The sequence below is a fragment of the Notothenia rossii genome (genome assembly GCF_949606895.1).
Source record: "Notothenia rossii genome assembly, chromosome: 11".
Classification (NCBI taxonomy): domain Eukaryota; kingdom Metazoa; phylum Chordata; class Actinopteri; order Perciformes; family Nototheniidae; genus Notothenia; species Notothenia rossii.
Genome location: NC_136910.1, coordinates 44,921,616 through 44,944,849, shown reverse-complemented (window position 1 = coordinate 44,944,849; position 23,234 = coordinate 44,921,616). Strand labels below are relative to the sequence as shown.

The 23,234-nt window shown below is 39.3% G+C and overlaps 1 protein-coding gene across 1 annotated transcript; it reads left to right on the top strand.

The window, feature by feature from the left end:
- Window positions 1–524: 524 nt before the first annotated feature.
- On the top strand, window positions 525–23,225 carry gpsm1b (G protein signaling modulator 1b). Its single transcript, XM_079657984.1, has 14 exons — window positions 525–728; window positions 8,706–8,927; window positions 9,972–10,107; window positions 10,942–11,084; window positions 11,658–11,781; window positions 12,879–12,994; window positions 13,243–13,398; window positions 13,493–13,601; window positions 13,729–13,843; window positions 15,291–15,361; window positions 15,644–15,814; window positions 20,099–20,261; window positions 20,354–20,559; window positions 21,221–23,225. The coding sequence occupies exons 1-14, from the start codon at window positions 667–669 to the stop codon at window positions 21,419–21,421; spliced, it is 1,995 nt and encodes a 664-aa protein (XP_079514110.1). The 5' UTR covers window positions 525–666; the 3' UTR covers window positions 21,422–23,225.
- The last annotated feature ends 9 nt before the right edge of the window (window positions 23,226–23,234 follow it).

Here is a 23,234-nt window from a genome sequence, read left to right as displayed (position 1 = left end):
AAAGTAAAATAAAAGTTGTGAGACACTCGTAAGGGAAAAGGAAACTGGAAGTATTTATTTAATTTGGTTTATAGTAGTAAATACACTGCATGACTAATGTAAATAAAACCTTTTTAACACCTGCTTAAACAAATCTTGTTTTTCTAACCTCCAGTGGTTTAGTTGTACACCTTTCTCCCTAGGATACCCACTTCTGACCACATCCAAACATATCCACTTGTTGTATTATCAAAGGTAAAGCTGGCTACAGGCTACTATTTTATAAAGGATAAAAGCACCTGCAGAAAAAATATAACATTGAGAAAATAACATACTGAATAATAAGCATGAAATGTGTTGGAAAACCCTTGCTCACCAGCCAGCACATTCAACACTTCCACGCATAAGCAACTCCCCGGCCTGTGACGTAATTTGGAGGCGTGTTTTTTTTTTTCATGGTTTACTTGCACAATACCTCACTTCCTGAGCAGCTGCCGCTGTGGCGAATGAGGAAAGAGGGGATGGTGATAGACAGTGGTGAACAACGAGAGAAAAAGGGGGGGAGGGAGTGACAGAGAAGCGGAACGACAGAAAGAAGGAAAAGGGTAGCTGCCTCTGGAGGAAATAATTGTGAGGGGGGCCTCATAGCGGGTGGAAGCAAGCTCGGAGGCAGGAAGCAGCGGCTCTATGGCTCAGTCGGCTGCTAACGGTGTGGACCAGGATCTGGCCAGCAAGAGGCTGCACTCAAGGTAGGACCCTGGGGGGGTACACCGGCAAACAGGGGGGGTCAGTCTTGTAGTCTGTCCTTGAATGGCTGTCAGGAGAAAGAGAAAAGACAGACAAGAGGGAGCGGCTGAAGGAACAGACATTAAGGGGAATAATAGAGGATGCCAGCTCAGGGCTTTCTTACCAAGGAGGAGCTGGGCAGGCGGAACTTGACCGGCCAGCTTCCCCCGGTTTAAAGCTCCAGACCAGCCACAGCTGCAGCCAGAGCCCGCTTCCAAGCCTCATTCCTGGCTCGGGTCATTGAGCTGCTGTGGCTGGAATGTGCAGACTGAACGGAGCCTCATAAGATGTGGATGTTGAAGGAATATAACAAGGGGTGTATTTGTCTAGGTTGAACACATTGACAGTGCACATGGCTTTGGTTTTAAAGTGCCATGTGGGTGCAGAGCCATCATATTATGTACAGCCAGGAGATCACATGCCTGAAACCTGAACATAGATGCTCATAGTAACTGTGTATGAAGATGGATTTGTGTTGCTCAACTTGTCAGTTTCACCCCTTATTTGCATATTTGATACCATTATAACCTGCCTCACTAGCTGTGTGATAGCCTTATTTGCGTGGCTTCAAACAGCTTTTAACTGTCATTCAATGGCAGTCCTAATTGAGATATATCAATATTTTTGCAGATACACTGTCAGAAAAAAGAACTTTACAAAGAATAGCATCAAAATCGCACCTTTTTGAGAGGCTGAAAACTGATTATTTAAAATAAAAACATCAACCCTATTTATTACATCAGTGGGACATTGTGTGTCAACTGTTATCTTAGACACCACTGATCCAATTTTGGTAGAACTTCTCAGAATGATGCGCTTCTGTTTCCTTTTTTTTGACACTTTTGAAATTATTGATGACCATAACACTGATTACCCTGTGTAAAAGGGCCTCCACACCATGTCAGTCATGTATAATGTGTCAGATGTACCACCCACAGATTATGCAAATAACTGTCCATGTTATATCTGCATGGTACATTTTCATTTAATTTCAAACCTTTATTTAGACAGATTTGTCCCTTGAGATCATCCATCTCATTTACAAGGGAGACTTGCATCATTTAGTTCCACATGAAACATAAAAACAACAAACAAACAAACAACAGAGGATATCATATTTACATATTCAACATTTACAAATACCCAGAGTGTCAGAAAGCACTTCATTTAGACGTGCCTTAAATACATTCAGAGAAATAAAAATGCTCAATTTCAATTTTGCCTGTAGACTGTTCCAAGCAAGTGGAGCTGCGCACATAAAAGCTGTCTTACCTAAGACAGTCCTTACTCTTGACACATCTAACAAGACTATATCCTGCGATCGCAGACAATAGCTGTTTGCAACTTTCTGCTTTATCAATGAACAGATATAATATGGGAGTTTGCCCAACATAGCTTTATAGATAAAAGTGTACAATTTTCCATAGGAAACTTTGGAGGAGAGTGCTTCAAGTCAAATTAAGACAGTATGTGTTTGATTGTGAAATATACTTTCAGCAAGCACATGTTCTGCCCTGACATTAGATCTATTACTAAACTATAGACCAGACTTTCACTCCGTATTTTAGTTTTTGACATTACACACTCCCTTTATTTGAAGCCCAGATGTCTGTAACAAAGGGCAGAATGCTGGGAATGTTAATGCCTGTTGAAAGTTTGAAGTGACATTCATGAACCTTTTGAAGGTTGTCTATGTCCCTGACAAACACACACCCAAACACACATACACACAAGATAAGAACGCAGAGTCTCAGTGCTTGGAATGAGCCGGCTCTAGCCTCTCTATTTTACAAAAAGGGTAAAATACATGACCTTTCTAAAATGAGGGTAGTGGATATGTGGGTCTGTGTATGCTTGTCCATAGCTGCTAAGGAAACACAAATGAGACAACACATGATATAATCTGCAGTCCTGTAAAAAAGTATTTTGTTCCAAACTAAAATGTTTTTTATTGGATAATTCAATGAAACTGTGTCAATCTATGGATAGCAACACATACAGAAGCATTTTTCAAAGCAAACTGCTTCTATGTACTTAATTTAATCAGATTTGGTCAGATCTTTATATAACCTGTGTTATAGCGAAGCTGTATCTCCAACAGAAAAGTGGACCTTGTTCTCTCAAGGTCCATATTATATGATAATTCTCGATTCATATCACTATTAATAAACAGGAACAAGCAAATCAGACACAACAATTCAGAAGGAGACAGCTCTGCACAAACTGAAAGAGACATGCGCTGCAAGAGGAAAAAAACATTCCTAGAGAGTTTCTCTTTGGTTTCCCTGACAACTAACCGTGGCACTCTGTAATTATGGCTGGATTACTACTCTGAGCACAGAGTTTCTTAGCTAAGCCAAGAATAATGGGGGCAGAAATGTAGATCCCTGAATATGGAATAGAAATTCATAAATTAATGAAGAGCTTCAAAAAAATGTAAGAAGAATATTTGGCTTATTTTTTATTAATATATATATATATATATATATATACAATATTATTCTCATACATTTCAATAAAATAACATATGTTGTCGCTGCATATTTCAACAGTTCTATATGTATTATTAGGTATTGCCGAATTGATATACTTTTTATCAGACTTAGATTTTGAATCATATAAAATATATTGGAAGAGCTGGTGTACAATTTGTGCAGCATTTGTTTACAACAGGTTGTAAATGTTTTATCTAGGGCTTCGATCAATTATTATTTTCGTAACCAAACAATCTGCTTTTTGCTTTACTGATTTAGTTTATGCTCTTTATCTCTATATACAAATATGTCTGTCAAATCCCACCATTGTTTCCGAAAGCAAAAGTTGTAAATTTCTTGTTTTGTCCAAAACCCAAATAAATTAAGTTGACAATTTAGGGCTTTCATTTAGGACTATTCTCATGACCTATTTGATAGCTTGTTGGACCTACAGCTTAAAAGCCAATTAGTATTCAGTTTGCTGTTACTAAAAAAACATGATGTTTTTCGCTCTAAGGACAACCCATGAATGTATCACTTAAATATACACACGTTCCTTACTTTAACTTCCTGAAACCTGTCCAATATGTTCGTACCCCGTGCTGCCATGGCGATGGCACCCTGGGAGACTGTCTCTCGTAGACCACAGACAGGCGATTATGGGATGAGTGTCTCCCAAACTGACCAATTAGAGCGGTAATCAGAGGAGGGAGTAGCAGGCTAAACCACACAGATCCATTCTTACTCCAACCACAAAGATGACAAGAATGAAAGTCACTGTGAAAATCCTCTCATGGAGAATAATCCTTTCCTTTGTCTTTGTTATAATGCCCATACTTTTCTCTGTCTCACCCTTGGTCTCTTTTTATTCTATCCTTCTTTCTGTCTGCCAGTTAGCCCTGTAGCTAGCTCTCAAGCAGCACTTAGCATTTACTGACTTTGATCAAGATGAGTGATGATATATTGGCCTCTAACTTTACAGCTGCACAGCTTAAGTTATTTAAACATGTCGCCAGGCACTCCAAAAGCGACACCCTCTTCCCACAATCTGTTTTTACAATTCCAAGTTTTAAAATTGGGTCGTGGTTTACAGAGGCCCCCTTCACCATCTGTTGCTTGACACTGAATCCGTATGTCTTCCTTCTCATCTTTGTCTTTCCACTTCAAAAGCACCTTTGTAATTTCCTCCGTAAACGTGACTCCTTATCGCTACTGCGTTCATGTCCTTTCAAGGCCTCAGCATCCACCTTCAATTGGATAGATGCTTGTTTAATATCTTACTTGTGGGAAATCTTGTTAGAGATGGAGACCAATATGCCTCATGTATTGTATGATGCTTCCACCTCGTATTACTTCCAAAAGGCACAGCGCAAGACAGAGTCTTTGCCAATCATTAACCTTCCCAAAGTGGATTGCAAAGGAAAGCATAATCTTCTTTGTCTCTAGTACTGTATGTGAGCTTCCTGACCACATGCTGAAACCTTGCGTGCAACATTATAAACTATTTGGACCTGCTCAGTGCCATCCTTTGTGGAAGCTGGAGAGAAAGTCTTGAGCTGATTGGTTAACTAAACTTCCTGTCTTCTACACCATGGAAGTAATTACTAAATTATGAACATATTTCCTTTGTTTGTCTTTTGACATTGCATTGACCCTGTAACTTTCATCTCTCTGGCTAGTGCCTGCTCCACTTTCCTGTCTGCATTGAAGAGTAACCTTGGTGCTATCTACAACTTAGTGGGCCCTCCTTTGGTGACTTGTTCAGATGTGGTTATTGGAATAATCAACATTTTTGGGCTATCTCACTGAATGTTTTTAGAGCTGGATGTTTTTACTCATTGTTGTTGTTTCTATTTGAAGTCTGTTGTATTTAACGCCAAGGATATGACCGTACACATTTTACAGGGTGGTGATAATCAGGTCTATCCACTTTGCAAAGGGTGACTTTCCATTTGTTATTGCCAGCCAAACTAAAAGATGTTTAGACAATTATCCCCCTAGGGCTAGGTTGTGTTGAACCAAAAACAGCAATTGTCTGTTTGTTATTGGGAAAGACAGTTTGGTCACTTCAGATCTGCCTTTGAGTGAGGGTGATGTATCGTTCTAATGGCAACAATGTGTTTTCTTGCTTCAAAAAACAGCCACAGTAGTTTTAAACATGTTAAAGCTTTTTGTTAAGCGTTAAGCTTTGACTTAAAGCCTTGTTGTCCAAGCCAGACTAATAATATCAAACCATTACAAATAGAAGGACATTTAGGTTCTGGCAATATAACAAAATAAATGTTGAATAGCATCAGAGATTCTCAACAGATTTTTCACACCATGTTTTACATTACAACAATATACAGTATATTGTACCCAAATATAGAAGTACAGTAGTTTATTTCCATATCCCCAATGCGGAAAAGATGGTATAACTGAAAGGGCAAACAAACAAAAGACCACCTGGTGAACACTTCCGTGGTGAGTAACACCTATGGTTAAACACTTTCCATAAGATCAGAGAGGATATGTCTCTCTGCGGTATTAACATCTGCTTTGGAGAGGTCGGCACATAAACCTATTTCACAAAGGATATTTGAATGTGCCACAGTTTCAAAAGCCCAGGTGTATATAATAAAAATGAATTATGGATGTTTTCTATGTAGCTGCTTTGGTTTCTGGGTCCTGGCTCACTGTCATGGCTTAATGTGGTCCATCTTTAATGTTATTAGTAACACCTGTGCTTTTTTCCTACTCTGAGTGACCAGTCAAAATGTCTGCTGTGAGAATGGTCACACAGAGTTGTTGAGACAAAAGAATATGCCTAAAAGCAGGCAAAATTTGGATGGAGGAAGAGGAATAAAATAAAAACTGTAATAATGGGGTAACCTCATAGAATAGAATATTGTAATTATAATGTATTTTTTCACATACGTCTCAATTTTCGCATTTGATAAAGGTTAGGTGGTTTATAGCCCTTTTACCTGGTATGACTTTTCATGTCCTAGCAGGAACCACAGGTGTGCTGTCTTGACTTGCTTACATAACTGAATGGAACAGAGCCAGTGTTAATGTTATTAGTTACACGCAGGATGTGTTCTAGTACGCATGAAGTAGGTCACAGCATATTGGCTGCGTAAACACTTAGGGTGGCATTCTGCATGGCACATTGCATGAGTTACCCAGTTACTGAATGAGGAATCTGCATGAACTATTTTAACCTCTTTGTTACAATCTTTAATTGTTTGGAAGTGAACACAAGTAATTACGTTAATCAAGAACTCGTGTAAGTCTTGTCATAGTTGCTACATTATTTGTTTTGTGATGGATCAAAATACATCTTTGTAATATATTTACTAGAACCATAGACAAATAAGATTCTCTGCCATAGATTCCTTTATTTTCAGTAAAAGTAATTGAAGGTATACTATGCAACCACAGTTGGAAACTTAAAGGTCCCTTACCTCCTCTTTACACAATTGTATTTGTCTTGCCTGTTGACCTATTAGTGCTACTGCCAGTGTCAGCAGATAGTTGGATTAGTCTTGGCCAATCAGTACACTCCGTAGTCTCTACCAAGGAGGTGCAGCTCAATGGATTAGCAATAGTCTCTTTCCTTTCTCTCTGTCTCTCAATGGAGCGATGGTCAAGATAAGCAGTATTAAACACACATTGTTGTCCCTGACTGTACTTTTTCTCTCACCCAAATTGTTTCCCTACATTACACACTTCTTCATTTCTAACTGTGGCTTGTAGTGGGAAGGCAGAACAATGGATCACAGCTGAGGACAGGTTGAAGAAGATGGAAGTATAGGATTTATTTTGTATGGGATAGTAAGTACCGGTACTGAATGACAAGAGGGCAAAGGACAATTCAAATGCAGTTGGATTAGGGGAACATGCCCTCTGTCAACTCTTAAATCAACATTTACTTTCTAAAAAATACAGTTGTAACTGGAACTGCTATTTGGTGGAATTTTCTACAATTGCTTCCTGACTGGCTCGGCTATCTGAGGAGAGAGTCCATCGCTGAGAACGATCTCATGGACTTAAAAAGCAGATGTGATTCTTGGCTGGTATGGTACTGTGTGTAAAATATCTAGATGGATTGTTTCCAGGTATGCTGCAACATTGCTGACAATTTTTATTTTTATTGAGTCGATCAGTGGACAATTATGGACTTGATTCTGTAAAAACTATTAGCTGGAACTGTCCTCTCACTAAGTTTATTGCTTTAATGAACCCTAAACTTTATGTTAGGAGTTCCTCATTTCCCAAATGCTTTGGACATAGCCCTTTCTGTGATGGCATATGAACCTTGCCCTCTGACTGGAGCCGAAAGAGCTGTGTGTAGACTGGTCCACCGTGGACCTCGACCTAAAGCTTCGCTAAGGCCATTGCACTTGGAGCTACAGGTGTATGTGGACAGAACCCGAACCAAGAAAAAACACAGGTACTGTTTGAACACTGGAAAGGACCAGTACTTGTATAGCACTGTTGGTGAGCACTCTGATTCTAGATCAGAAAAAGCTGATGCATTTTGAAAAGAAGATCATGTTTGTAATGCAAGTAAACTGTAACATTACATCCTTTTTGCATTGGAACTGCCTACCATTGTGATTTTGGTGCCCTTTGTGAAACAGATTAGATTGGAGGATAATCCTTGTTTAGCTCTACATTCTAGTACCCTATCTGGAATTTGGAGCTGCAACCAAATTGGCTGGTCTTTAGTTTATCCTGGATTATACAATGAATCTACTCCCTGCATACAATTCACTCAGACACTCTTTCATGTCTTTTTAAGGACCCTCTGGAGAAAGATTTAAGAAACTAACAGGATTTATGTGTTTTATTCACTACCCGATCAGGAAATGATCTATAGACATAAAGTTAACATTTATTTTACCCTCCCTGAGTCACCCAATTGATCCAACAGTTGTCATGGTAACCAAGACATTGTAGAGAACGAGGAAGTCTCTTCTTGACTTGGCTTTTGTTAGTTTTTTCTGAAAAGTGTTGCTTCTATTATGTCTATTATGAAAAGTGAAGAGACCTACTTGGGTTGTCACATGTTGACACACAATTACCTACATCATTTATGTACATTTTTCAATATTCACATGAACCGATCAAATTTTAGAGAGCATTGAGATGTACATTTAATTTCGGCCAACAAATATAGTTCTTCAACAAATTAAGCAAAACATCTGTAAATCATATATCAGACTCAAATCAAGCTGATTTGAGCAGTAATGAGTAAAAAGGCAACACCTTTTCAAGGTGCTCATCCATAAGCCTAAGACTCAGTTGCTAAGGCAACAGTCAATATGGTTACAAACCTTGTTGTCATGGAGATAATGGCAATGTGTTCTCATCCTGAGAAGATATTGCACTTGCTACTATAAGTTCTCTCTCTGATAGTGCTCATTTGCTCACCCTGTTTCTGTCTTCCTCTCTATGTGTCTGTGTTGCTGCACCTTTTAGGATGGAGGCCTCTTGCTTGGAGTTGGCGTTGGAAGGAGAGCGGTTGTGCAAAGCTGGGGACTTTAAAGGGGGAACAGCGTTTTTTGAGGCAGCCGTGCAGGTCGGCACAGATGATCTGAAGACCCTCAGTGCCATCTACAGCCAGCTGGGCAACGCCTACTTCTACCTCAAAGAGTATGGCAAAGCCCTGGAATACCACAAACATGACCTGACTCTGGCCAGGTGAGCAATGGTTCTCTTAGTACTGTTAGTGCTACATGCTGCACAGTTCAAGTTGGATAGGTTGCTGGTCAGAGTTTTATTACAATAGGTGCTTGAATAAATGCGTGATGCAATTTACTAACCGCTGTGTTCATTGAAATATAAAAAAAGGTATTTTCATCCAGTCAGATACTAGGTGGGAAATGTGCCTATAATTTGTCTGTACACAAAAATGCAATGATGGGATTTTATTTTGTATCATCACCCGCCAGATAGTCATAGTAGTAGTAGATAGTATTTCTTATCCTTTTTTTGTTACTTATTTAATTGACACTCATATTGCATTATCTGAGAAAACATTAACAATTTGCAATGTGCTTGTTACATTGTAGACAGTAGCAGATTGTACAATGTAAAACAAACAGATATTCGGTTGTAGCTATCTCTGAAGCCTAAATGCTATTCAATACATAAGAAATATTACATTGTGGTCGGATAATGGGTTAATAATCCAGGCAAAAAAAAAAGGTTTGAAGCTGGGCTATATTACTTCATTCCTGTCATTCATGCAGGAGTTCTGTTTAATTAGTAGGAGAAATAGTTATTTCATATACAGATGGTCTCAGAAAAAAGGATTCAGTTTACCATTGCTGAAATATCTTTTTTTATAATTTACGAGATGAGTGTCAGAGATTTTACTATGTTGACATTGAGACATTTCTCAAAAAGTAAGGGGACTTTCATATAGTAACACTCGACAACTACCAGCTGGATATTTAGCTTCTATGAGTAATCCGGCCCCCTGCAGTGAGTGCAGCTGGTCCTTCAGCAGGGAAATGATAAAAGACCCCGGGGAGCTTTACCTTGCTGCGTTACAGTCTCACAAGAGCCACTGGGACCGGATCTTAGGAAGTAACCAATTAAAAATGTTGGTTTTAAAACCTCCCAATTAAATCTTGTTGCAAAAACTTAATGGATTTTGTTTCACTAAATCATATTAACATAGATAACTGTAGTGCTGTATCGCTCCCACCACTAAACTTATGTGTTTCTTTGCAATTTTAGAACAATAGGAGACAGAATTGGAGAGGGAAAAGCCAGCGGCAACCTCGGTAACACGCTAAAAGTGTTAGCACGCTTTGATGAGGCCGTCGTGTGCTGCCAAAGACACCTGGATATTTCTCAAGAACAGGGCGACAAGGTAACGTGCACATTTATTTTAATTATAGCATGTTCTTAAAAGTCCGGAAAGAGATGTTATACTTTCAGTTTGCTGCCTCTATTGTTTATTTGGTCCTGCAACCATGTTGGGAAAAATACTGAATGTACTCTTCCAATATCAGAGTAGCACGTGATAACAAAGGCCCAACTGCAACTGTGTACATGACAGGATGTATGATTACCTGGAAGAGCGTCAGGACACAGTGTTTTAGGAATATGATAGCTATGTGACAACGATTAACATGATGATGATCCAGCCTCTATGGAGATAGACATGTGACAAGCATGATCATTTCTGACGTGGTTCTTAACTAATCTATACAAGACATTGTATACTGCTTTGAACCGGTATTCCTCCATCGTGTGACTGTGATACTCCCTCTCTTGTATATAAAGCATGTGAAGGACACTGTTCTGGGAACTAGTTGTACCATATGCTCCGTATGTGATGACTACTTCCATTCTTGCACGGATAATAAATAAATGTATCCTGATATTGAAGCTAAAGCCAGTGACGAGTGATATTTTTAAAACAAACCACATCAGCACTGTCCTACAGATTTTTATTTCATATTTAAGACATTTTTTTATATCTATTTGCTAAATTGTAATATTACATTTGTTTCTGATCATTGTGAACTATATATGTGTTTTTAATTATAATGTTTAAGCATATTATTGTAATGGCCATTCGTACAGTTTTAATTTTGTAATTGATATAACCACATATCTTGATATCTGCAGAGAGAGCTTTTCAGCATTTCCTTTTTGCTCTAATCTTTCTTTTTTGTGACTATTTATTATGTGATTGCAGGTTGGAGAGGCCAGGGCACTGTATAACATAGGGAACGTGTTTCATGCAAAGGGAAAGCAGCAGTTGTGGGGCTGCACCCAGGAACCAGGGGACCTTCCTCCTGATGTCAGAGACACACTGCAGAAGGCTACTGGCTTTTATGAGTATGTATTGTTTGGTAATGAACTTAAACAATAGGTGAATGTTTACAACAGAAAAATCTAAATCACAGTGGTAGCCGAGACTAGTGAGAGTAATGCGTTTTATTTGTCAAAATGCAATTAATGCAGGAAACTTCAGAACATTGAGAAATACATAGTGTCAGATGTGACCTCGTGGTGGTCAGTTTGGGGGAATAATAGCATTTAGAAAAACATTGTATACTTATATTACAACCCAGTCTCACGGCATTTCGTGTTATAGTCACGCAATGTAATCTATTGATTTGTGTCACACAGAACGATTTTAGAAGCAATGTATTTCTATTGGTAGTATGTTTCGTGCCTGCACCAAATAATAAGAAATTAGAAGGAAAAACATATTTAAAAAATAAAGATTTCAGTATTATGAGCCCCATTTATTTTCGGTGAAAATGTATTTTGTGACTATAACACAAAATGCCGTGAGACTGGGTTTTATATTAAGTTATTGTCTAATGTTAACATATATAATAACATTTACTTTAACATAATTGACATGCTGCAACTTAGTTTAATATGTTTTACTTCTCTCTGTAGGATGAACTTGTGTTTGGTCAAAGAACTTGGAGACCGAGCTGCTCAGGGGAGGGCTTATGGTAACCTAGGCAACACCCACTACCTACTGGGAAACTTTGTCGAAGCTATCAAGTTCCATCGTCAGGTGAGAAATTCAAGATGTTTACCTGCATCATATTTAAAGTGCACCGATAAGAGTTATCAGCCATGTTGATGTGCAGGAACAGTGACCTTTCGTTGCCAAGGGAACAGCCTAACATTGTTTTTTGACACAAGGTCATTCAACATTTTTCATCTCCTCTTAATATAATTACACAGATATAGACCCATGTTCCTGTTTTGGGTTCTTCATATTTGGTTTTCTTATCAATCCCATTAACATGCTCGCTAAAATATGGTCTGGGGTGTTTTGTTGGCTTCTGAGTGTGCTCTGTGCTCTATGACGTCCTAGCCAGGGATCTCTGAGTGTCCTCCCTGAAGCCCATGATACATTCTACCCGTGGTTGGCACGTCTGCCATGTGAAGCCCAGAAGCAAACAAGTGGTTACCACACAATTTGATTTACTGTTGCTTTGCGTTCAAACATGTTTGAATAGCTCATAGCTCAGAGGTGCAGTCAGACTACACGGCTGTTCATTTCAGTTGAAGGAATTCATGCATTTGCTTCTTGTTGAGAAAGATGTTACCTGGTTTGCCCTGCACAGATTCACTCAAATATTACATGTAAGACTCACTAACACACAGCCATTTTGAGTACTTCTTTCATGTATTGTCATGTGTGTATATATAGTTAGTCCTGCTACATGGTGGGTTTTTCAGTGGACCACAATCCTCTTTTCCCTTGACCACATTGTGCAGAGATTGATGACATCTTATTGAAATTTCTTTTGGAGGAAATTGGTTTCTTGGTGAATCACTCGAAAGCAGGGCTTTAAACTCTCTCGCCCCATGTTTTCTGTCACTCTCCATTGTAAACTACTTATTTTCTTATGCGAGAAGCCAGGCTCTCCTCGCTTCCCCATTACACATCTATCATTGTGCCTTGGAGAGGTTGCACTTCTTTTTAAATGAAATCAGAGAAGCTGATTTGATGCAGCACTGCAGCAGCACATCTTGGACTTGTCTTATCGGCTTTGCTTGTACACAAGGCATGTATGTTTTGTGTTATGTATCTCGTAAAATGAAGAGCCAGTTTGAAATATATTTTGTTTCGACTTGACTTTTCTGCTCCGTCGTTCACAGCGATTATCAATAGCCAAAGAATTCGGAGACAAAGCTGCAGAACGGAGAGCCTATAGTAACCTTGGCAACGCCCTGATATTCCTGGGCCAGTTCAACACAGCCACAGAGTACTACAGGTGAGGAAAGTGGGGAGTCTGACATCTAGTGGAGGGAAGTTGAAGTGAACCAAATTATGCACAAAGTGAAAATGTTGATCAAGTACAAATAGAAAATGAAAAAAACCATAATTCTGATGCATGATTAAAACACTCCCACACACCTCAAAATGTATGTTATTAAACTTAATAACCTATTTGATACCTTTTTCATCTTCAATGTTTCTCTTCTCACTTTATCCATGTGTTCCTTTTTTCTTTTTCAATAGGAAAACTCTGCAGCTGTCCAGGCAGCTGAGGGACCAGGTGATGGAGGCTCAGGCCTGTTATAGCCTTGGGAACACCTACACTCTTTTGCAGCAGTATGAAAAGGCCATAGACTACCACCTGAAACACCTTTACATAGCCGAAGAGCTTACTGATAGGTACAATGAGCAATATACAGTATAATGCTTATAAACAGACAAGCATAAACACAGGAGTGGCTTTTAACATATGTCTGTATGCATGTCTCATTAGAGTTGGTGAGGGCCGTGCCTGCTGGAGTCTAGGAAATGCATACGTGTCCTTAGGGAACCACAAACAAGCTCTCCACTTTGCCCGAAAGCACCTGGACATCTCTAACGAGGTGAGGCATTATTTTGGTCGTTTGTTTTTGCACTCAGTTATTCTAAAAGACCAACAAAAGAGCATCAACCTAATTTCCCCTATCTTAATCTGTTTCTCTTTGTCCCTGCTCTTCATTTATTCCTCAGATTGGAGACAGAAACGGCGAACTGACAGCCAGAATGAATGTGGAGCAGCTCATGGAGTCTCTGGGGGTCAACGAGAGCGACCTTTCACCCTCCAGTTCAGAGTTTGAGATGCAAGGTGACCTTTGAAGTAATTTTTTCCGTTTGGAAGGAGTAAAATGTCTTAGTTGATGAGCTTTAAAAGGTGTTGAAAGGCAAATGTTTCCTTCAAATGGCGCCAAGCTAGCTTTTGCCCCATGTTTCAAGTCTTAATGCTAAGCTGAGCTAATTAGATGCAGCTTCATATTTAGCAGACAATTATATGAGTGCAATAATTTTACCTGCAATACGTACAAGTACATTACCTTTCTAAAGCAATACTACCATTTTGACATAAGACTTTAATCTGGTTTTAAAGGGCCACTGATTTGAGAATTAATGAACATTTATTACTGTAATAATAATATATGTTTTTGACTCTCCAAGTTCTCACAAAATGATCTGGTAGGCAAGTTATTCAAGAGAGAGGGTGTGTGAGTGGAAAAAGCCTGACGCTTTGTGTGTGTGCTTGTATTTGTGTTTTTCGGTCAGTTAGGTTTTGCATTCACATACAAAAAAATAGACCAGTTTGCACTCTGCACACTGTGGTTAAGCAAAGCTGTCTCACCCATCTCACAGATATAGGATCAGAAAAGAACAGCCATTGAGCTCTAGGAAATTGTTTATATCAGGAATTTCAAATGTAAAAACTTGACTGAGGGGTTTAGTAAATTGGCAACTATAAGAAACTCCAAAACCCTATGATAACAGGTGTTCAAACAACATACACAAGTATTTAGATTCTGGTCTTTTAAGTTCATATTTAACATAAATAACACATGTGGGCTAGAGTAAGCTAACTGGAGTACTGTCTGTGTACATATGGTGGCCATTTAGACGTAAAACCAACTTATGGCGAGTGCAGACATAACACAGACACCTTTGGTCTCTAATGTCTGAACTGAGGCTAAATGTGAGAGAAAGCGATGGGTGTTTACACATTTCTGGGGTAAGAAGAACATTCCTGACCTAACCCCCAGTCTCAGGAAGATGTTTTCTTGATTCTTAAGCAGTCTGTTGTCAACACTATCCTCACATAATAGCATGGATTCATTATTACTATTATAATAAATTCCCTCCAACTTGCATGATTGAAATGCATAAAATGAATGAATGAACTGTACAATCTTTATCGGTATGTCAGCCTGGCTTTTGTGTGATGTTTTCTTTCATGAGTGAACCCTCCTCCGGGGCGAAACTCACACCCGTGTCCTACATTTCCCTGTCTGGTGCGGAGCTGGCAAACAGACTCTTATTCAACCAAGCAAAACTGAGTCCAATGAACTCAACAGATTGTTTGGTTGTCTGCGTAAAACCTCATTATCCTTTCTGAACATCATGGGACTAGTGCTGCCATGGTAAAAGACAAAGAGCGCCTTGCATCCGTGATTTCATTTAGGACTTCAGAGTCTCTACAGCTGTGAGACAAGTTATTTTAACGCTATGTAATAAGCTATGTTTATTTTTCTTATGCATTCTGTCTGTAGGAGCAAGACCCAAATTCACCAAAAGGAACAGCATGGACAGTGTGGAGCTGTGGAAGTACTCTTCAGATAAGGTGATTTATCGCTCACATTTCACTCCAGAGAGAGAATTGGGGCACACACACACACACACACACACACACACACACACACACACACACACACACACACACACACACACACACACACACACACACACACACACACACACACACACACACACACACACACACACACACACACACACACACACACACACACACACACACACACACACACACACACACACACACACACACACACCTCTTCCCAAAGAGTGATGGAAGCAGCTCTAACAATATGTTCTTTTGCTGCAGAATGGTGAGAACCAAGACTTGGAAAGTATACCCCCGAGATCCAAGAGTCAGCTGTCGCAGCCAGGCAAGAGAAAAGGCTATCCTGACAGCCAGTCATCAGATGAGAGGCTGTGGTTGGACTCTCCCGTAGACACTGATGACATCACAGTGCAAGTCCCGCCTCCAGTGGCAGTGAGTAGCTTTATTTTCTAATTTGCTTCCTATTCGGACCCAAGTGTGTTCCTTATGGTGTTTCCAGTCGTTGTGCATAGATAAGCTAACTGACTGGTAGCTGTCTATAAATTCAATCCAAAATGTAAAACTATTTCTGAGTTTTTGGTTTAAAATCTATTTTTGGCTTTAGCAATATCTCTTTTTTTTAACACTCTAGTTTAGTTATTATTATTTTATTATATCACAATCAGAATACCGTCATACTACCTTTTTTATCTGTAATGTAAAACGTTTTTTGCATATTGTCAAATAATTTGAAACAGATATAATCATAATGAAATGAGCTTTCCTCATAACACTGAGACCAGGTTCCAATATTATCACAACTCAAGTACTCGTCATTTTTGGGACTTTGAGTTTTGAGTCAGTGTTTGAAAAGACTGCTGATCTCTACATTCTATTTCATGTCTCAGAGTATTAAGCAGCCCACCACAATTGTGTGATAACAGCCCCAGTTCACATTTGCCATGAATGTAAGATATGCTAGTCTTTTAATTCACTCACAGCAACCCTGAGAGCCCACCTGAGAAAATAGGTTTTAATCTTCCTCCTAGAAAGCATCACAGGGATTTAAAATGCTGACTGCTGAATTCTCCTAACTACTTTGTCCCTTTTTGTCTGTTCAGTCCATCCCCTGTCAAAATGTCTTCAGGGCTTCTGCTTTAAAGAGAAAATGAGAGGAATTAGAGAGATTAAATTAGGCACATTTCTCTTGATTTCCCAGGAGGTTTTGTTAGGAGTCAGATACAGTATAAAAGGTTTCTTCTCATTAAATGCCAACAGTGGTCCACTTTATGTGAACTAGTTTCTTAATGAATAAACCTTTTCACAGCTGTTCTATCCTTAAAGTTCTGTTCCCCCATGGCGCCTACTCACGCATTGCTTCTGTGACAATGTTAATTGTTGTTATCAGCAAGCTCACATGCTAAATAAGAGCGGAGATTACTGGGCTGCATGATGATAGATCATCACGAGGGACTAGAGAGCTAAATGGTGGTAATACAAATGACACTAAAGCGTACCCTTTTTCAACTATGTCAATCTTTCTAAGCCAGCTGTATTTCGGTGCTGTTGGGCCACTCTTTCCTAAAGCTAGAACTTGTGATTTCTTTAAGAAAACATCGTCAGGGAAAGTTGGAATTGATATATTGCACCAATGATTTGGAACCATCAAATAATCTTTCACAGTTCACGTTCTAGCCTTGTAACTTCTTATGAACCAGTTGAACTCATGTTAGTGTGCAACAACCCTAAACATCTTATTGGTAAACAAAGGTATGCTGCTTTGCATGAAACCAACTCTGGGAAAGGTTCTCAAATAGGCAGTGAATGGCAACATGCATTAAGACAAAAAGTTGCTTGTGTAAGGCAAAAAGTCGGCAAACTCACCGGTTGAAAAAAGCATTACAAAGTACCGCTACAATAGGTAATACTTTTAATTACACGATTGGTTGACTGCTTGAGCAGATGATTGGGATAGCAAGCGATCATGTGATAAAGGGTTTTAAGTTTAACTTATTTTAAAATCTGTAATAGATAATATATGAAAGTATAAGTTTTAGAAGGCACAATTAGGATATAAAGTTGAAAACTGTCTTTTACTCTCCTTTCACGCACTCACTCCCCCCTCACACTTCTCTCACTCGCTTTCTACCTTATCTCTCACTCTCTCACCATCACATGTTCCTTTCTCTCTTGTTCTGCCCCTTTGGCCTACTTGATTAATTGGACAACACAGAGAGGGAAGTGAGGAGATCCACACACAAAGCATGGTACTGAGGACAGAAACTGCTATAAATCACAGCTGACTAAGAACATAACTCCATGAAAGATTCTTTTTGAGATATCCTCGGTTATGAATGGTTTCCTATAGAAGCCACTAAAGTGCTGATTGGTAGCTCCTGTCATTTGGAGGTTGTTGATCTCTGCAGGCTGCCACTGTTGGCATGCAATTTCCTCATGACTGTACCCCAGCACCCATCTTTCCACCCGCTCACTCCCCTCCTCCCATTTGTTCTCCGACCAGCTCTCCCCCCCCCCCCCCTCCCCCCCCCCCCCCTGCTGATAATGTGACCTTGATCACAGAGCTGCTACCCTCCCCACAGCGTCAACCCCCCCGCTTCTCATAATGAGTTGTTTTCCCACAGTGGGCGAAACGGGACAAAAATGCCCGGCAGCATAGCCACAGAGAGTGAGAGGGAGTGAGACAGGAGAAGAGAGATAGACAGAGAGTGGATGGCAGGGATTCAGACAGGGGCTGGAGTAGAGGGATACAGGAGGAGAGGAAATTAGAGGGAGGGCGTCGAGTACAGCGGGGGAGCAAAAAGAGAGAGAGAGAGTAAAGTGGTGGGTGAAAGTAGGGGAGAAGGAGGTGTGAGCCAGGCTTGTGGACAGAGCGAGGGGGAAAGGGAGCACAGAGAGACATGAGAAAGAGCCATAGATAAAGGACAAAGAAGAAGTGCTGCTGGTAAGATATTTCATCCATGTTTTACCGCTTGAATAACTCTATAGTGCGATTATCTTTATTTTCCTTTAGGTTCTTTAAACAAGTAACGGTTTGTTTCTCCTCAACGCATAGACATGTTGCTCTACTTTCAGGTAGTTTGTGCAATGGGGATTTATTTCTCAGAAATAGTCAGTTCTGTTTTGTCTGAAGCTTAGTCTGGTTTTACAATCCAAGCATCAATAGCAGAGGACATAGTAATGGAGTTGAGTAAAATAAATTGCTAGTCGACCCTGACCTACTTCACAGTAAGTGTTTGAACTTTATTCACTTTTTAGTGTTAAAGGTGTCATAATGCTAGACCCGATGGTACAATGTAACTGTGAATATTGTTAGGGGTAGAGTAAAGAAGTTTAGCTGCAATTTAAGCATAGGCAGTTTTGGCCACAACCTCTGGAGATGTAATCCTTGCTTTGAGATTTATGGTTTCAAAGTTCTTCATTTTCTCAGATTTGAAGCTCAATGGAAAACTATTTTGAAAAGGATTTAGAAACTATTTCATTATTTGTGTAGTTTTTAGTTTTCTGGTGAACGTCGAAACACAAGAAGTCTCTTTGCTATTTTTTCAGATTAGAGGGGGGGTTTACTCTGCGGGGTTATCCAGATCTCTTACTAAACCCAATTTTGGAACAGACCCCAGGCATTTCTAAGCAGAGCCCTTAAAATTGTGAGGATAAGATAGAGGAAATCAGACTTCTCTGTACTTTTAGTTTATTATTTAAAAAAATACATTGAACATTTATTTTTTTACATTATATTGTTTTCATGTTATCTGACAATTAAATTAGTGATGTTATTAAACTTAATGATTTTTTTAAACAGCTAGCAGAAATTTTCATTTTTACTCTTTTATTTTGTAAAACTAATGTCATTGCTGCTGTCCAGTAGATTTCTTCTCATTCAGTATCGTAAACATCTCAGTCTGACTGCCCGTATGTTTCTGTAGCGCTGGTCAAACATCTGCTCTGTAGGCTCAGTGTGTTTGTAGCTAAACACAGTTTCATGCATAATGTTATCCACTTCAGTTGCAAAGCTTAAACACACAGCCAGACTGTGACACTCAAGGAAGCGTCTTTCAGAGAGCAGCTCTACGAGACATCTCTAGCCGTGAGGAAGTCAAATTTATTCCGTCAGTCAGTGACTTCATTATTGATCAGCTGATTGATTTGAGCTGTATGCTCATTTCCAGAGCTGCTAGCAGAATCTTAAACTAAAACAGTTGATGTTTACATTTAAACCAATGACTACTTAGTTACCTAGTCACGTTTTTTTTATTAGACCAAGATTGAAATATACAAACCAGAGATTTAAACAAACAGTACAAATATAACAAAGACACTTCTGTACAGACATTATGTTAACTTTTATATTCTATCCCATTAAAGTTATAACATGATCAGCGGCTTCATCTATATCTGTTGAAATGATCATATGCGCTTACAAGGCACCACTATGTGGGCCATTTTTAACTTTAATACAAATGGGATGTTTATTTTTAGATGACATTTTATTACATTGTAACCCCTTCAGTATCTGGGCCAAGGTATTCTCACCAGGAATGCCATCCCATGTGAGTTCTTCAGATTTATTTCTATTTCACATGCCGGCCACCTAAAGAATCCTATCCCTCACGCCACTCCTGTCACCGAGTTTAGTCATCTACAGATCGCACTTCTCTGATCTAGGTAACGGTTCAGCATAACGGTAGAAAATAATGTAAATCACATCTTCTTCCTCAGAAGCTGGGCCGGGACCCCTCCGATGAAGACTGCTTCTTTGACCTCCTCAGCAAGTTCCAAAGCAGCCGCATGGATGACCAGCGTTGCCATTTTGATGAGCCTGAGAACGGAGACAATGGAGAAGACGCTGCCAACTCTGTGGCATCCCTGAATGAGATGAAAGGTCAGTTAAAGAAAGTGTTTGCATGCCTGCTTTATATTTTTAATAATGAATGACCTCTTGTTTAATAACTGCTCTCTTCTCTGTTCTCCTAGATCCGTCAATCACCACCTCCCCACAGACGGAGGAGCTGTTCGATTTGATCGCTAACTCCCAGAGCCGCCGGCTAGATGACCAGCGGGTTAATGTTGGTAACCTCCCAGGCCTGAGGATTACCCATAACAACCTGGGGCACCTTGTGGGTGAGGGAGATCATCAAGAACCCAGCGATGACTTCTTCAACATGCTCATCAAGTGCCAGGTAAGGCCACAATTCACACATGACTAGAACTCAAAGGTAAATCCCCATAGATCAGGGGTGTCCACACTTTTTTCACCGAGGGCCACATACAGAAAAATATACGAAGGGCTGGGCCACTCCCTAGGGGTGAGGTATATTGCCTCTTAAGTTCAGTTATAAGTTGGAAAAATCAACCCAATGTAGTTACATTTTTCTTGATACGGGAAATGATGTAAGCCTACATCACAGCTCTCCATAGGGTTTCATTTATTTTGTTAGCAGCTCATTCCTTAAAACAGAAGCTTCAGATTGCTTTTGGGATTTTTTATTATCAACTTAGATTTGTTAGAACATGTTTTCAACTTTAATGGACTGAATTTATCTGAAAATTGGGCTTATTAACACATGAATACTGGTTAATATATTTGAACATATATATTTAAGAAGTACAATATAAGACAAGCAGAAGTTTATTGTACTTAAGTCATACTTTTTTAATTTGCTGAGGGCCGATTCAAAATGGTTGGCGGGCTGTAGTTTGGACACCCCTGCCATAGATCCTTAGTTATAAGTATTATGAATCTGTAAGATTGCTGTATGGGGAATAGAAGAGGTTGCCAATATAATTAGCTTCAATTAAACCCCATTGTGTCACACTTGCTTCAACACTATTTTCCTGTAGTCCTCCAGGATTGATGATCAGCGCTGCTCCCCACCAGAGGGAGGCCCCCACGCCCCCACAGTGCCTGATGAAGACTTCTTCAGTCTAATCCAGAGGGTGCAGGCCAAGCGTATGGACGAGCAGCGCGTCCATCTGCCTTCAGACGACCAGGACGACCCCCCGTCTCCTGACCCGGAGCCCCCTGGTGGTTTTCCCAGCTAGGACTTGTTGAATAATGCTGCAATACTTCCTGTCAAAGAAAGCAGAAGAAATGAAAGAGGGATGAGGCAACATTTAAAGACGGCACTGAAGGGTGAACTAACAAGATTTTATTAGTAACAAGACAAATTTCATGTGCAATAGTTGGTGCCCTGTCAAATGTTGCTCGATGTATTATGTTCTAAATGTGTGTGGTAATACAACGGGGAAACAAGCAGAGTTTAAGCTCGCTGGGGTAACATGAAACAGATATGTACTCAATATAATGCCTTAATCAGCATTTTTTTTCAGACCCAAGATTGTATTCCCTGGTGTCAGATGTGTTTTGTAGAAGCACGCGATGGGCATACAGAGTTAATGTGGAGACCTACAGCTGTGGTGGTTGGAATCACAAAGATTCAATGATAGGAAAACAGTTGATAAGAACATCAGAGATATGACTGGTTTTATAAAGACATATTGTTGTCACTTCTTCAGCAAAATATATCTATTCAGTCGACTGAACAATAATGTTTTTATCATTCAATCTCTGTGGTTCCCACTGCTCACAGAAATGGGTGTTATTTGTGCAGTAACAGTATTATAGGATCGTCATCTAGTGTCAAATAAACTGCTCTGGTCAGTTCAAACATTCCACTCCTCGATAACCATGCTTACTTATTTGTTTTTTAGAATTTTTTTTAATTAGCAGACTGATTGGATCTGAAGTGTTATTTATGTGCATTTCTGCATTTATAAAAATGCATCTCTTCACACAGTAACCAAGGTGACTGAGCAAACAATTCAAAGCTTATTTTATAGATTGGAGAATAGAGTTTGATTCTGTCTCCAAGTACATGTTTCCGCTTATTTTCGGCTGTAATGTTATCTGCTGGCCATGACATTCTCAACTTCTGATAGCATACTACTGCTTACTGCCATTATTATTATTATTATTATTATTATTATTATTATTATTATTATTATTATTATTATTATGACCTAACATAGGAATAGAAGCAGACGAATGTGTCACACTTTGATTAGTCTAATACCATGAACAATGTTAAAACACTAATTCTAGTTTATACTGCCGATTTCCTGCCTCGCTGTGGTCAAAACCTTGTACTACCTCTGTGAAATACAGAGCACCATCTGTTGGCGATAAAAGGCGTTCCATATTCTTAAATATTTTTAGGACAACATTATTATAGTAATATTGTGATAAAGTACAAGTATGACCACACTGAGGAACGTTCCTTTTGGTGTGGGGCCAAAATGTTTTCAACTTTTAACTTAAATTTGGAGATTTTTGCAATTCTTTTCATTAAGAATACAGTGTTTTGTGTCACGTCAGTGAACATTTCTATCCCTTTGTTGCCATAAAAAAATCAGCAAAAGGTACAAACTGCCGAGAGACATTTTTAATCGGCTGAGGTTTTGAAACCTTTTGCTGAACAGAGCATCTGTATAACGGTACTGTAAGAACAGTTTTTGACCTTACCTATGGGCTAGCTTTTTATTCAAAAGTAGTGCATACCTCATTTTTGTACCTCAAAGCTCATGAACCTTAGAGATTTAAGTGCTGAACTAGGATGTATCATGTTCCAGGGTCATAGTGGTTTGATTCATCTATCTTTGATAAATAACGCATTGGGAGTTACTATTTAATGTTTTTTTGTGAATTAACATTTCTAGAAAGTACCTTGTATGCTTCTATTTGTCTTTGCCATAACTTGTACATATAAATATATTTTGTATTTATGTTCCATATGAGGACATGCATATGTCCCCTCACGCTTTTAATAAAATGGTTCAGATGTTTAAATTACCTTTT